At 40.8% G+C, this 14,093-nt stretch overlaps 1 protein-coding gene and 1 long non-coding RNA gene across 3 annotated transcripts in view; both read left to right on the top strand.

Annotated features, from left to right (window-relative positions):
* Positions 1-2,237: 2,237 nt before the first annotated feature.
* LOC125745021 (uncharacterized) lies at positions 2,238-5,204 on the top strand. The gene is made up of 3 exons (XR_007398545.1): positions 2,238-2,278; positions 2,577-2,701; positions 5,108-5,204. It is a non-coding gene; the product is annotated as an uncharacterized LOC125745021 (long non-coding RNA).
* Positions 5,205-6,155: 951 nt separating this feature from the next.
* The window catches only part of phactr3a (phosphatase and actin regulator 3a), a 30,235-nt gene continuing 22,297 nt past the window's right edge, over positions 6,156-14,093 (top strand). For both annotated transcript variants that reach the window (XM_049017622.1, XM_049017621.1), the window contains exon 1: positions 6,156-6,540. In XM_049017622.1, coding sequence (XP_048873579.1) covers positions 6,408-6,540 — 133 coding nt within the window. In that variant the 5' untranslated portion in view covers positions 6,156-6,407. The remainder of the gene's footprint in view (positions 6,541-14,093) is intronic.

Below are 14,093 nucleotides of genomic sequence, written 5' to 3'. Positions count from 1 at the left end.
TTGGCAAATTTGATGTGAAGTCGCAGAGGTTAACCTAAAGGGATTGAGGATGAGGAGCTGAAATGTCTGCCCTGCATAAATAAATGCAAAACGAGCACAACTTGCAGTAATTGTGGTAAAAGCAAACTTGTAATGGCCAAATTTCCAGCTAAATCCAAGAAAGTTTGGAGGCAGAAACCCTTCAGCATGTGCTGTGTCTTCCTCAACAGTTCTGACCAATGAGATATGCCTCAAACTACCGCCTTGGGAGCCATCCAGGTGGCATCCTCAAAAGATGGCTAAGCACTGTAGCTGGCATCACTCAATTTTAAGGAGCAGCAGTTCTACCTGAAGATGCTAGGATTAGAACTACAACAGCACCAAGCACAGGGTGAACCCCCCATCAAAGCAAGGCTGATTAGAAATTAGTAAAAAATTACTAACATTTTACTTAAGGGGGCACAAATATTTAGTACTTAGGTACTACTAACTCAGTACAAATCATGAACAGATATAGTAGCTACTAAAGATGTGTCACGATTCATTAATCATGAACAAACATGAGATCAGTATTTCACTTGTGTCATTTATGATTAGTTCCTTCAGTAATTCCTTCAGTAGTTTACAAAGATTTACAGAATTTTGCATAAAATATATAGTAACTTTTGGATAAAAGGTGGGTCGTGATTCATTAATGATAATCAAACAAGAGATCAGCATTTCACATGTGTTATTCATTACATATTCCTCCAGTAGTTCCTTCAATAGTTCACAAAGGTTTACAGAATTTACAGACATACTAACAGATATATTGGCTGCTTAATAAAGCATGTCACAAATCATTAATGATTAATTAATATGAGTATGTAACTAACACCTAGTTTGTGGTTAATTAATAGAATAATGTCGCATTATTTGTGGTCCCTCAAGTGAAGTGTTACTGAAATTGAAATCCAAAAACACAATGAAGGGGAATTAGTAGGTGGGTTTTGGTGGTTAGAAAGGGCTGTGGAGGGATAGAGATCAGGGAGCTGGTTAATTAAGCCCAAGGTGTTTGATTGTCCGTCCACAGCACGCATTCTGAATTTATGACAGATGGCTGCTATCCTGGGTTCTGAAAGAGAGGTGTAGCTTCTTGTCAATTAGCCAGATCGGATTGCAGGTCTTGGAGACAGCATTATAACAGCCCCTCCTGCCCTTAGAGAGAGAGCTGGTGAGCCCATGTCCATGCACAGGCTTAGTCCTGCAGGGAGAGGAATCAGACAGAGATATGGGCATTCTCCTTAGCTGAGGTGATCCACTGGAGTTCCACATGATTGATCACCAACATGAACTGTCACCCAAGTATGTAATAGTGGAATTTGGTGACCGCCCAATCTTAGGCAGTCTAAGAAATGTTTGTAGCTGTTTATGTGGGTACTAAGTGTATATTTGCTCAGAAAAACAACACAATTTAACATTAGAAAATGTGCAAATTAAAAGTGAGTACATTTCTGCTGTTCTCCAAAACATCATTGATATTTTGTTGGACAGCTCAAAGGACATAGCTTTGGTTCCCAATCCTCTCCTCAGCGGCACCTCAGCCATTCCATGTCATCCTGCCTCCACCCAGTTCAGCAGCCTGGGGCTCAGCCTCCCTAAAGCAGCATAAGCACTTCCGGGCTGCACCTTCAGCAATCGGGTCTGTCTGTAGCACCCCAGTGTGTCTCACAGCCTGGGTACGGTCATTGAACCTCTATGTCTATAGCACCCCATTGTGTCTCAGAGCCTGGGTATGGTCGTTGAACCTCTATGTCTATAGCACCCCATTGTGTCTCAGAGCCTGGGTATGGTCGTTAAACCTCTATGTATTTAGCACCCCAGTGTGTCTCACAGCCTGGGTACGGTCGTTGAACCTCTATGATTATAGCACCCCAGTGTGTCTCACAGCCTGGGTATAGTCATTGAACCTTTACTCTCATACTCCCTGGAGTGCTCTAGCTCTGATCCTTGCTTTTTGTGTTTGCTCCATTTTTCCAGTCCAGTCAGTCCTATCAGCTGCTCTATCATTCCCAGTCCAGGTTTGGGTCACGGAACCGAGAGTGTGTGTGTGTGTGTGTGTGTGGGTGTGTGTGTGTGTGTGAGAGAGAGAGCGAGAGATTATTTAAGTAGTGGTTGATATGCCAACTAAAACATGAAAAGCTTAATTCAATGTAATGCTATTTGTATGTTGCATCAATGTTTTGTGTATTTGTCCAGTTCCTTCTGAAACTGAAGAATGGTGAAACACTCCATGCAGTTCCCAGTCCACAAGACTGAAGTAAGGTTTTTATCTACAGGCAATTAGGCTTTTCACCAAAACTAACTGCATTCCAAATCTGGCCACAATTAATATTCCCATTATGTATGACAAATGTAAATAGTTTGTTCATGGAAGCTTTGCTAGGTTATTTACATGCTGTAGATAACAGGTATCGGAAGCCATACACAGTAAACTCATTGTCTACAATTGGGCTTTTTTGGTTTCTTGTTGTCTTATACCAGAGAAAAGACTGTATGCCTTTTTTGCATTTTTATTCTGTTAGAAGTGGTAATTACTGGCATTTTACTGTCCTCAGAAAAAAAGATAAATGCAGCAGTCTTCTGTGAAGCAAGAAGAAAATTGTTGCACAGAAGAATATAACCTTTCTGCTGACACCCTCTTGAGAGATGTGAGGGAAAAGGAAGCCATAGTCCATTATGGGTATTTATTATTTTCATTTATTCAGCATTTATTTTCTAAAATGCATACAGCCACTTCTTCCATTTGATGCTGTGTGAGGGACTGTGTGCCTTCTCTTGTTTAGCTCGCCTGTCTGTTCCCTGACCTGTACCTGCTTTACTGATTTTGGAGCTGCTTTTGCACCTTGTTTGCCAGCCTGTTTTAGCCCATTTATCTTATTTTCTCTGCATTTAAATTCTTGATTCAGTCTCTGTCGGCTTGTCTGGCTTTGACCCTTGCTTTCTGAGTATGATTGTGGATAGTGATTAAAGATTCCTTCTGCATCTGGGTCCAGTCTCCTTGTCATACACAGTATGCATAATGTTTTTTCAGATATTTAAGTTTGGTTAATGGATATTTTGATTCCCTTCTGCACATTTTAATTGGACAAAATGCTGGCCTGCCCATCAGTTCTTGCTACTACAATGACTCTTTGGTCAGTGAACCTTGAAGATTGGAATAATTGGATCTAGATGGATCTAGGGTGTGTTATAACCAGTTGAGTATAAAGAGTCACAGTCACAGACTGGTTGTGTGAAACAAAATCTTGGTCTTGATTTGTACTCTGTGGACCTGAAATCTTCACCTCTGGTTATAACTTTACTTTTTAAGAATCTCGACCACACTGAAAGTGATGTTTGGTGCCTTTGATATACACCCAAACATAGTGATATAGTTGGCATGCCACACATACTAAGATAAAATGGTGCATATTTGTTATGATGAAGTACTGAACTTCTAAAACGGAACTTTGGGTACCTTGAGGAAGAACATCAAAGTCTGTTGGTATTCAACACAAGCAATGATAGAAACTCAAACATAGATACCGTGGTAGTTCAAAGTTTATTTAAAATGCCTTTTGGGAGATATGGCCAAAGCAGGAAATTGATCAGTTACTAAAGATTTTCTTTGTGTTGGCTCAGTGAGCAGCCCTGCTTCTTTAGACCTTCAGGGTTGGGGGTGTGAGCCTTGGGAGAGTCATCACTGCTATAGTAGAGCAGTGCGTAGAGGGCAAGGCAGGGCAATGACAATGTTGCAGTAGCACCCAGCTGGCATTGAATTATTATGAGCGTCTGGAGACAATTGACCTGACTTTCCCTACAGCTTTGTAGAACACCCCCACACCAAGGGTAGGGGAGAGAATGGGTTGCTGAGGGCTTTCTCTCTGAAATCAGACACTGACAGCTCATGGTGCCGACCTCCCACCCGCCTGGCTCAGCCCACAAGCCCCCACACGATGACAATACAGCCCTCACTGACCACCAAGTACTGAGGACAATACACCTGGACTCCAAAAATTCACCTCTCTCCTCACTGCCCTTACATTCTTACCCAGACTGTGAATAAATGCACCCCTCTGGGGACTAAATCCAGCCACTGTCTCTGGGTCCTTCCTGTATGCGACAGGGGCTCAAATTCCAGCTCTGTCCTGTGGTTGTGGAGTTTGCAGAGTGTCCCCACACTCCAAAGACATTGGTCTCCCTAAATTACCCCTGTGGTGGATTCCATTTCAGGGTATTTCCTTGCTTTCTGTCTAATGCTGCCCAGGATAGACTCCAGCAAGCCTGTCCAGTGTCACATCAAAGGCAAGGACAGAGGTGAAGGCAGGCACGGGGAAAACCAAAAGGGGCTTTATTAAAGGAAACTACAAGCAGGGCAAAAGAAATGAACCACAAGGGGTCAAAACTGGGTAGGGAGGATCAGGCAAGACTGCCCAGAGGGCAAACTGGGGAGCACATGCAGGCAGCAACACCAATGACTATACTGGGGAGCTTGAGACAGGGAGGCACCTTTATATCTCACTGTTGAGGGAGCAGACAAGAGGCCCCTGGGGTAATCCACACGAGGGCTGTAAAAAGAGGTAAGATTAAACAAGCAATGAGTGTGGCTCATTAGAGCCACATGAGGGAGAGAACAAGGAGGAAGGGATGCAGGGCATGACATCCAGTATAAGCGCTCTGAAGATAAATGGATTTTTCAGCCAGTCCCCCACCCTTGCATACTTAAAATCCATTCTACATTTGTTATTGCTATTATATATGAGTTGTGACTTGTACAGGGAACCATATGCACCTACTAGTTTTCACTCATTTCTTTCAATCAATTATACACTTAACTGGACTAGCCTGAATAAGAGGTTTTCAGTAATGGTTTTTAGCCCTCTTTTGCCCTCTCACTGCAGTAAGAAGCAAATCTTAGGAAATGTTATACATGGGATTTACCTCAGTAAGTTTAAGGCTCACTCTTTTCACCTATTCACATATTATTATTATTATTAGTTTGTTTTATTCTGCAAATTGATAACCTGTTCATTCAGCCACACAAGCATTGAGATTTAAGAAATTATTTAAGGATTTGAGTTATTAATGTATTATATTGTTTTGACAGGGCATGGTGAAGGCAGAGAAAAAATAGACAATCTACAGACGGCTCCAAGTAACAAAGGGTTCATTAACAAAAAACTGGAAATAGCAAGGGAGAAACCACAAAATAAGGAGACTGCGGGGGTCAAAGAAACAGGAAAAACGTAAGAATTCAACTGAATGTGACACATTCAAGAAAAGAGAAAACACAGGGAGCAGAACTAGGGAACAAGCAGGGCTACAGATAAAAGGTTCAGACAACAGATACAGAACTGATTCAGGGAAACAAATAAGCAGTGACATCTACAATGACTCCTTGAAGAATAAAGTGAGGGCAGGTACTTAAAACCATATAGATAACAAGGGCAAATAAGGAACAGGTGAGAATCATGACAAAAACAACCAATCAATGAAGGCGCAAGACAACGAGCAACAGGTGGAATCAGTAGCATTAAATGAGCACAAAAACTGGGAAATATAGCAAACACTAGATAACACTAGGGAAAACTTGGATCATAAGAATATGCAGAATATAATAAAGCATAGCAGAAGCGGGGTAAACCTAAAACGGGGAAATAATACATAATAGCTACATAATACACAATGGCTACAAGATAGGGAAGGGGGAAGAAACATGACCAGTGACACCTGCTGGTCAAAAGGGAAGAGAACGCATAGTACAGGGTAGGACTGGCCACCCTGACAGTACACCAAGTTAAAGGAGGAATTATTGGGCCAGAAGGAAAACATTAACATAACAATAAAAATTAAGCAAACGTTTAGTTAAAACTAAAACATAACATACGGAACCTGCGCTGATATATAGACAAACATGTAATGGAATATATGAAGGGGGCATTTTGCATAAGTGTTTAAGAACATTTACTGTTAGTAACTTTATGCAAGTAAAAACAGACACGTGACCCGCTGGTTCTCTTCACTCTTTGCGCAGATTCTAGCAGAGTCTTCCCGCTGATCCGAGACTGCGTGTCTGCAACTGGCGGAACAGCTTTTATGATGGGAAATCAGATGCGCTTCCAGTGTGGAATAGCCGGGTGACGCGGTTTTGGCTCTGCGGTAGCACAAAGCTGGATAGACTGAATCAAAACACCAGTCATCCGCCTAACACACTGCAGCTCCCGGACGGACTCAGCTGTATTCCCCCTCCCACACATGACAAAAACAAAAAAACAAAAACTGCAAGAATTATTCCTCCCCATGACTTGATAGAAACTCAAACTTGCTTTTTCTCTGATCGTTTTAAAACCTCACCTGTGCAGGCTGCTGGTGACCTTGGTGGTCTCTGATAGGATTTTCAGCATTTTATGCAAAAAAATTACTCCGCTGTCTCCATGGCTACATGGGATAGAATAGAGGACTGTATGCTTCGACGAGGCAGATCGCAAAGCGACCCGAACATCGTCACTGAATCCGGTATCGATCTGCCACGGGGTTTAGGTAAGCATAAGGAATCTCTTACATTTTTATGGGGGATTCCTTTTCAAAATAAAAACTGTTTCACACACGTGATTTTTATTCATATCAGACTGATCACGAAATATTAGCCTACAATCCAAAAAAAAATGTTCATTTGCATCCACTTAGATGGATGGTAAAATTGACCCAAATAAAGCTAAGACGCGTTATTTTACTTAGCTAATCATTGAACTGAGTGATGCTTGCTAGTCAGAATTGCATTGCGTCAAACATTTAGCTTGAGACGACTGACCAGAAAAATGTAACAGATAAAATATATAGCCTGATATATACATTATGTTTGTAATACATTCACTGTTGGTTCGGTGTCTTTTGCTGTCAATGGTGTAATTAATCACAAACATCATTTGGCACAGTTGTCGTTCATTAAGAGACGAAGAGATGCTACATTTATGTGAAGTATTATTTAAAGATACGTTATAACGTCCCGATTTAACTGTATCCAAATTTAAGTTACTGTTGCTCTATTCATCATTGATACACTTGTTTAGTTGACTTACAGTCATCTCTGACTTAATGCGTGTCATTTATTGCTTTTGCATTTTATGACATCATATAGGGTTTTTTTAAATAAAGTGATGGATTATGCATTATTATCATTCACAAACGACGATAACACGTGGTATACTATTCTGTGCAGAAGATCGACTACTTTCGCGTTAACGATGGACTTTTCTGTTGTTTTCGACAATAGCTTATGTGTAAACGGCAGACACGTGTGTCTTGTATGGCTTTAGCGTCCTGATCTCCGTAACTTGACGGTTTGATCTTACCTGCAATTAGTCATTTGCTTATTGGTGTATTTATATTTTCTTACATGCTAGGGTATACTTTCTCATTTATATTAAGGTAAATTAAAGGGTCACTGTGGGTATTGTATCCTGCAAATACGCACTCTTCAAACTCAGGAAACGATGTGCATTTTGTCTTCATCTGCGCCCAGTCAGTCTCTAAGGCCTGCCGTCATTTCCTCGCCACTATTTCACTGACTGTTTTGACGCAATCGTAGTAAAAGTGACGAGCAGGGACGAATATTCATACAATATATTAAACCTATTTGCAGGCTGGTGGTAATTAAATCCTTCAGACTGATCAAGAATTAATGCATTTACTCCCTTTTGTACAGAGTGCTATAATTCCTGTTAGTCAGGAAGTTGTGTCTGAGGTAACGTTATATTTACTATTTTGAATTAACATTGTCTAAATAGTGGTCGGCTCTTGTTCTGTGTTACATTTTTTAGATTCTACACCTGTTAAATTATGTATTGTTGCATTTACACTTAATGATTGTATTAATTGGTCATTAATTGTTGTCTGTTCGTTACAAATTTATTTATTTTGTTTGTTATGGTCTGCATTGTCATCAGAACGGTTAGTTTGTTTAGAGAATTTGTAAGCTGTCCTGTCAACATATCAACTGTACATATCTGCTTCCTAGGATCACTAAGTCCAGTCCTTGGGTGATAATTTTCATATACTGTCTTCACTTTATATAGACTTTAGTATAGTTCTGACAGTTCAGCTATCCAAGCAGAGTTTATTGCTTTTTTCCATTTAAAAAACAGACACACACACACACACACGCAAGTTGGTCTTCCTATATAAATGGGGACCGTCCATTCATTTCTATGGGAAAATCCATAATCTCAATCACGACACCCTTAACCCCTACCCATCCCTAACCTTAACCATAAGTAATCAACCAAAACACCAGACTTTTGGCACTGTTACTGTTTTGATTGTATTCACAGATTTTTATAAAATTGAGGTTATCCAGGTGGGGACCTGAAGAAGTGTCCCCAAAAGTAAGGAAGTTTCAGGTTTTACCGCACTTTGGGGATATTTTGGTCCCCAAGTGTGATCTATGCAAAAGTATGCATGTGTAGAAGTACTGACTTGTTATTTTTGAAAATCATGAGTGTTACAGTTTCATACTAAGAAGCAGAATGCAGTCACCCACAGTGTCAAACTGACAAACTGGCAGTGCACCAGTGAGTCAGATATATGACTTTACCTGCCAGTTCTTCTAAAACATTCAAATTCCTTTGATCATAGCTATTTCTATCTGTACCTTTTCTCTGCAGCAGGGGTACTTGATTGGTGGACTCAGGACTGAAACACAATTTAATCTGGGCTGCACGATCACTTGATGAACCACCCAGGTCAGCTGAGTGGGACCCCTTTGGAGTCGACAGAATCAGTGGACCTTGGCTTTTTGTTGCTGTTGAAATTTGGAGAAAAAATAATTGAGATTCAGATTCAGAGTCTATCCACGAGGGTAAATTTATGTGGTGCAATAGCAATTCACGGAAATGACAAAAACATGGAAACATGAGGTAGACATGCCCCACTCAGGCAGGAGACATTATTAATGACTACTTCCATGGGCAGAAATGACCTCTTGCTTTACAGAATCATGCCTATGTTATTAAGTGCAGCAAATGCATAGATGTTCAAGAAATAGATGTGTCATCTGGCAGTTATGTGATAAAGTCTTGTGAGGGGTTTTGCTATCATATAAGATCTGTATCTGTTGTAAGAACAAGTTAAAAATTCTTAAAGATCTTTATGCAGAATCTGAATCTTCTGAAATAATCTCATTCAGTCAGACAAGCAGGAACATGTTCCTGCTCTGTTGCAGCAACCTTCTCTGCAATACATGCATAGCAAGGTGTTAATTATACAAAGCTACTGTTACGCTTATATACTTCTGTGTTCTTCTTGCTACATGATAAACTCGTGGCAGTAGAACCCAGAGAATGCTCAGTTACAGCTAGGGCCTGCCTCACAGATTAGTGGATGAGGAATGTAATTTCCATTGACAGCTTGGTGTTAGGACTCTACAAAGGTCAGAGTATTGTCCTTTTCATTCAGCCTTTTGATCAAGTGAGAGAGGCTGTGGATTGAAGGTACTAAGTTAGGACATAGAGTCAAAAGGTCTCAAACATAAACTTCCTGATTATACCTTGCAGAATTCAGGTGGAGAGGCATTCCAGCCGCACTCTCCTTACTTCAGGTTCTTGTTGGTGTTTTTCTTTCCTCATTGCATCCAGCCTGACTTACCACACATATGTTTGTTACTGTATTCCCAGACAAGCTGTTATCAGTGGGCTAAAAGTAGAATGTGTGAAAATATCGTATTAATAAATGAATTACTAATGTATGTGTTGCTGTTAAAACAGCACCAGTGTGCTGTTGCATGATTATAAGTGTGCAATTCCCTTCTGTGTAACAGTGTGTAAGCACTGTTTCCAGTGCTAAAGATAACATGTTGAATTATGCAGCTCATCGAGTCCTATCCATTTTCCACTCACGTGCTATCCTGTCCGCTTCATGTTTGCCTTCACATACTTTACCTCTTTTTCAGCAATGCAGATACTCTTAGTATGACATGTGTCAGCCACCCTCTGGCCCACTCCCCCTGAGCTAAAGCGAGCCAAAGAGGGCTTCAGGTATAGCAGGCTAATATATGTTGCACCTGTAGTTATCCGTGTCATTTTTACAATCATTTTCGTAGCCTGTGAATTCAGTTTGGGTTCTGTAATAGCCATTCACACCTAACTCACTGAAAGAATTTATGTACATGTATCCTCTTCCTATGCTAGCAGAGACTTGACTTTCTGTGTGTTTGAAGGTATGCTGTCAGAACACAGTAAAACTAACCTATAGCTCTACCTTAGGTACACTAGGTTATGGTTCATTTAGCGTCATGATCAACACTGACTGGTCACTGACATGGCTGCATACTGCCATGGCCTTTAACCTTTGCTGATCGTTTTTGTCTGGAAATGGTAATTGTGTTAATTGTCTTCTTCCTCCAGTATAAAGGCTCGTACTGAGATGCACCTAATTTTGTTTTGCATAGATGAGGCAGGCACAAACCCAAACACTCATAAGGTATTCCACTGGGAAATATGCTCTAGGAGACATGTCTGAGACTGACCTGCTGTGGTCAGATAGATGAGTAAACAAATATTCATAGGCTGAAGAGTCAGGTAGCTTGTAAGCTGTCTGCATATTTTATAGCAGGTGTTTGAGGCCCTGTATGGGATGTTTTGCACTGGGATGCCTGCCAGAACTGTAAATAATAATAAACTGTAATATCCTTGAACATTTTGGCACAGCTTTTTAGAATTTAGAATTTAGTGATTAATTGTAATTGTTGACACACCACAGCACAACAACGAAATGTGTTCTCTTCATTTAACCCATATGTGACAATGTGACATAGCAGGGGGCAGCTAATTCAGCGCCCAGGAGTATTTTGGAGTATATCTATATTTATTACAGGAATTTGGGTTGAATTATTCATTTGGCAATGTTTTATTAGCCAGGACTTCCTTCAGACATTGTTCAGAATATCAGAAATCTATTCAAGGGTAAAACAGCATTATCACTTCTCTTGCTTTGCTTCCCATTTGTTGGCTGCTCTTTGCTCCTTTTTCTGGAAGTCATCTGACAGTCTCAATCAACCGTAGCATCTCCATTTCCCAGATGGAAACCAAAGAGTCATCTTGAGAAACCTAAGATTTTGTCAGTAAAAAAACGGTACAGCATTGGTAACTTTTTTTCCCTAAGGTACAAACAACAATAATGTACCCCCAATAGTGCAAAAATGTTCCTTTGAGTCCATTTAGGTACATTAAATTAGACTGAAATGTACATTTACTGACAGCTAGGGTACAACTGAAGGGCCCTTGAGGGTACAGTTCAAGTGACAACCCTGTGACAGTGAACCCAAATATGTGATGTATGTTATATATTAATGAGTTGTGGACTGATTTACAGAGAAAATGTAGTTGAAACATAAAATTTTGCTTTCTATTTAATACAAATATGCCATTAAAGAATTTTTGCATGACCTGTTACCTGTTTGACGTCTGATGCCTAATTGTGGGATCTCTGATTTCTACAATGGTTCATAAGTGTCTGGATTGGCTTGCAAATCAGCTTAACAAAGTCTCAGCGCCCGTGTATGTGGGAAATGAATTGACAGAGGAATCAGCTATCCAATCAGCATCAAAGAAAAAAAAAGGTAGAAGCTTAGTGTTCATGTCATTGGACATTGTGACAGACTGAATGTTTACTAGGAAGTTCCGGGTTTAACATTGAGGGAGCAAGATATTGAGGTAAATAGATATTCAGTAAATATATGGATTTGACAATGGATGCAATGAAAAATAAGTCAGGTGATGAAACTTGTAGCAATTTCATAAGGGAGTATTGATAGATAATAACAAAAGCAAGGAATCAGGGAGTGAAACTGCAGCTTGTCCGTCCGGTTTGCTCAGCATGTCTAATGCTGTACACCTGATTGACCTTGTCTGTACAGCTGCCACCTGCCATCTGGCTGTCAGCAGGAGGCTGAGAGTTGGGAAGGAATCCACATGGTCTTCCTATAAGGTGATCTAATCCACGCTGCCCACTTTGGGTTTAAAAAGTTCAGTTCCTCCCTGGAGAGCCTTAGCTGTAATGAAGTACTCTTCTTCCTGATAAGATGCACTCGCTGAAAAGGATTTTTTCTTTTGTGCTAAAGGCAGGTTTAGCCAAAGGCCATTAGATGAAGCAGATTAAGTGCAGTGGACTGGGAACCCATAAAAGTGATCTATCAGGCTATAAACAAGCCCCGCAAATCAGTTGGCTGTGATCCACAATGCAGCATTTGCTGCTAAGATCGAGTAAACAGGAATATCGGTGCGGGATTCTAAGCCTGTCAGCCTGGCTAGGTGACTGAGCCCATGTCCGTACGATCCAGAGGGAACTGAAGGCAGAAGCAGGAAGTGGACTAAGATTAGGGATTATAAAGGATGAGAGCACCCCAGATCTTTCAGGGACCACCCCCCTTATACCTCTTTTTTTTCTAGCCACAGAGGAGATTCTAGTTTCACGACCACAGAAGATTAAGAACGTTTATTTGAGTCCTGTGTTTACGTTGAACTGGAAGCTTAGGCAATGATGTGTTATGTAAACAGGAAAAGAGAAGAGCGAAACAGGAAGGGGTTAAACGAATCAACCTGAAGTCAGGTCATGCTACTCTACCTGCAGCACTTTGATGCACTTATAGCAGTATTGGCAAAAGAGCTGTTTTTGGTGTCAGTTAATGCTTCTTCCAAACATTCTTTTTGTTTTATGTGGACAATGTTTACAGTACGCAAACTAGAAGCTGGAATGCAAAATGTATGAGGCAAGTTAATATCTGTAATATAATGTTCCTCTTATCATGAGGCCTGGTGGTATTGTGGGTAACACTGTCACTGTACACATTCTTGGTTAGGGGCTCAAATCTTTCCCCTGCTTTTTTGCAGGTGGTGTTTACTCCATGTTGCACCAGTTTATTTCTGAAATCTAAAGCCATGTAATAGGTGCCTTGGTGTCTTATGTGTCGCGACTTGATGAACGTAGGACTCGAAGGCAGGCGGTGTGGTGAAATATATGGGGGTTTGTTAGAATAAATGAACAAAGACTGGAAACAAACAGGATCACCTGGGATCACAAATGGGAGGACTGACAAGCAGGATGGGCACAGGCAATGGAAAGGGCAGGGATGTGATACTATGATGCCTGGATAAGTGGGTAAAATATCGATGGTTGTGCAAAGTGTGGGCCCTTGTAAGACACAGGCAGTCCCCGGATTAAGAATGTATGACTTTTGGACAATTCATAATTATGAACGGACTGCCATGAATCCTATTATCTTAAAAATTCAGGTTAAATACAATGGTTCATAATAACAAATGCACACACAGCTTTGTGACACATTTGAAAACATTATGTAGCTTCAGCAGTTAGATGGCTCAAGGTACAGTACAGTACTATATGTCATTACTTTTATTATTACTGTACAGTAATAATAATAATCATTATTATTATTATAGTATTGTTATTTTTCTGACTTAATTGCAAATTTGATTTAAAGACAGGCGTAGAGAATGGATCTCATTTATAACCTGGGCTGTGCCTGTCAAGCAATATACCAAAAAAGCAAATAATGAAACCTCGATAAACTCTACTACCAAATGGTTGATTATCAGCATGTCATTGCCATGGGAAGGAGGTTATGGGTGTTGCAGACCTACTTCGCCACCCTGGGGGGACCAGATTATCACCTTCCATTGCAAACCCTTCATGCAGAGACCCAGATAAAGCCAGCAGAGCAGTAACAGGAATACGCTGTACATGGATGGCAGCAGCGCAGTAATAGGAGTACGTTGCACATGGATGGCAGCACAGTAATATGAATACGCTGCACATGGATGGCAGCAGCGCAGTAACAGGAATACGTTGCACATGGATGGCAGCAGCGCAGTAATAGGAATACGCTGCACATGGATGGCAGCAGCGCAGTAATAGGAGTACACTGCACATGGATGGCAGCAGCGCAGTAACAGGAATACGTTGCACATGGATGGCAGCAGCGCAGTAATATGAATACGCTGCACATGGATGACAGCAGCGCAGTAACAGGAATACATTGCACATGGATGGCAGCAGCGCAGTAATAGGAATACGCTGCA

The sequence above is a fragment of the Brienomyrus brachyistius genome, chromosome 6 (assembly GCF_023856365.1).
Source record: "Brienomyrus brachyistius isolate T26 chromosome 6, BBRACH_0.4, whole genome shotgun sequence".
Taxonomy (NCBI): Eukaryota; Metazoa; Chordata; class Actinopteri; order Osteoglossiformes; family Mormyridae; genus Brienomyrus; species Brienomyrus brachyistius.
The sequence above is the reverse complement of the archived record's forward strand: the minus strand, read 5'-3'. Positions and strand labels throughout refer to the sequence as shown.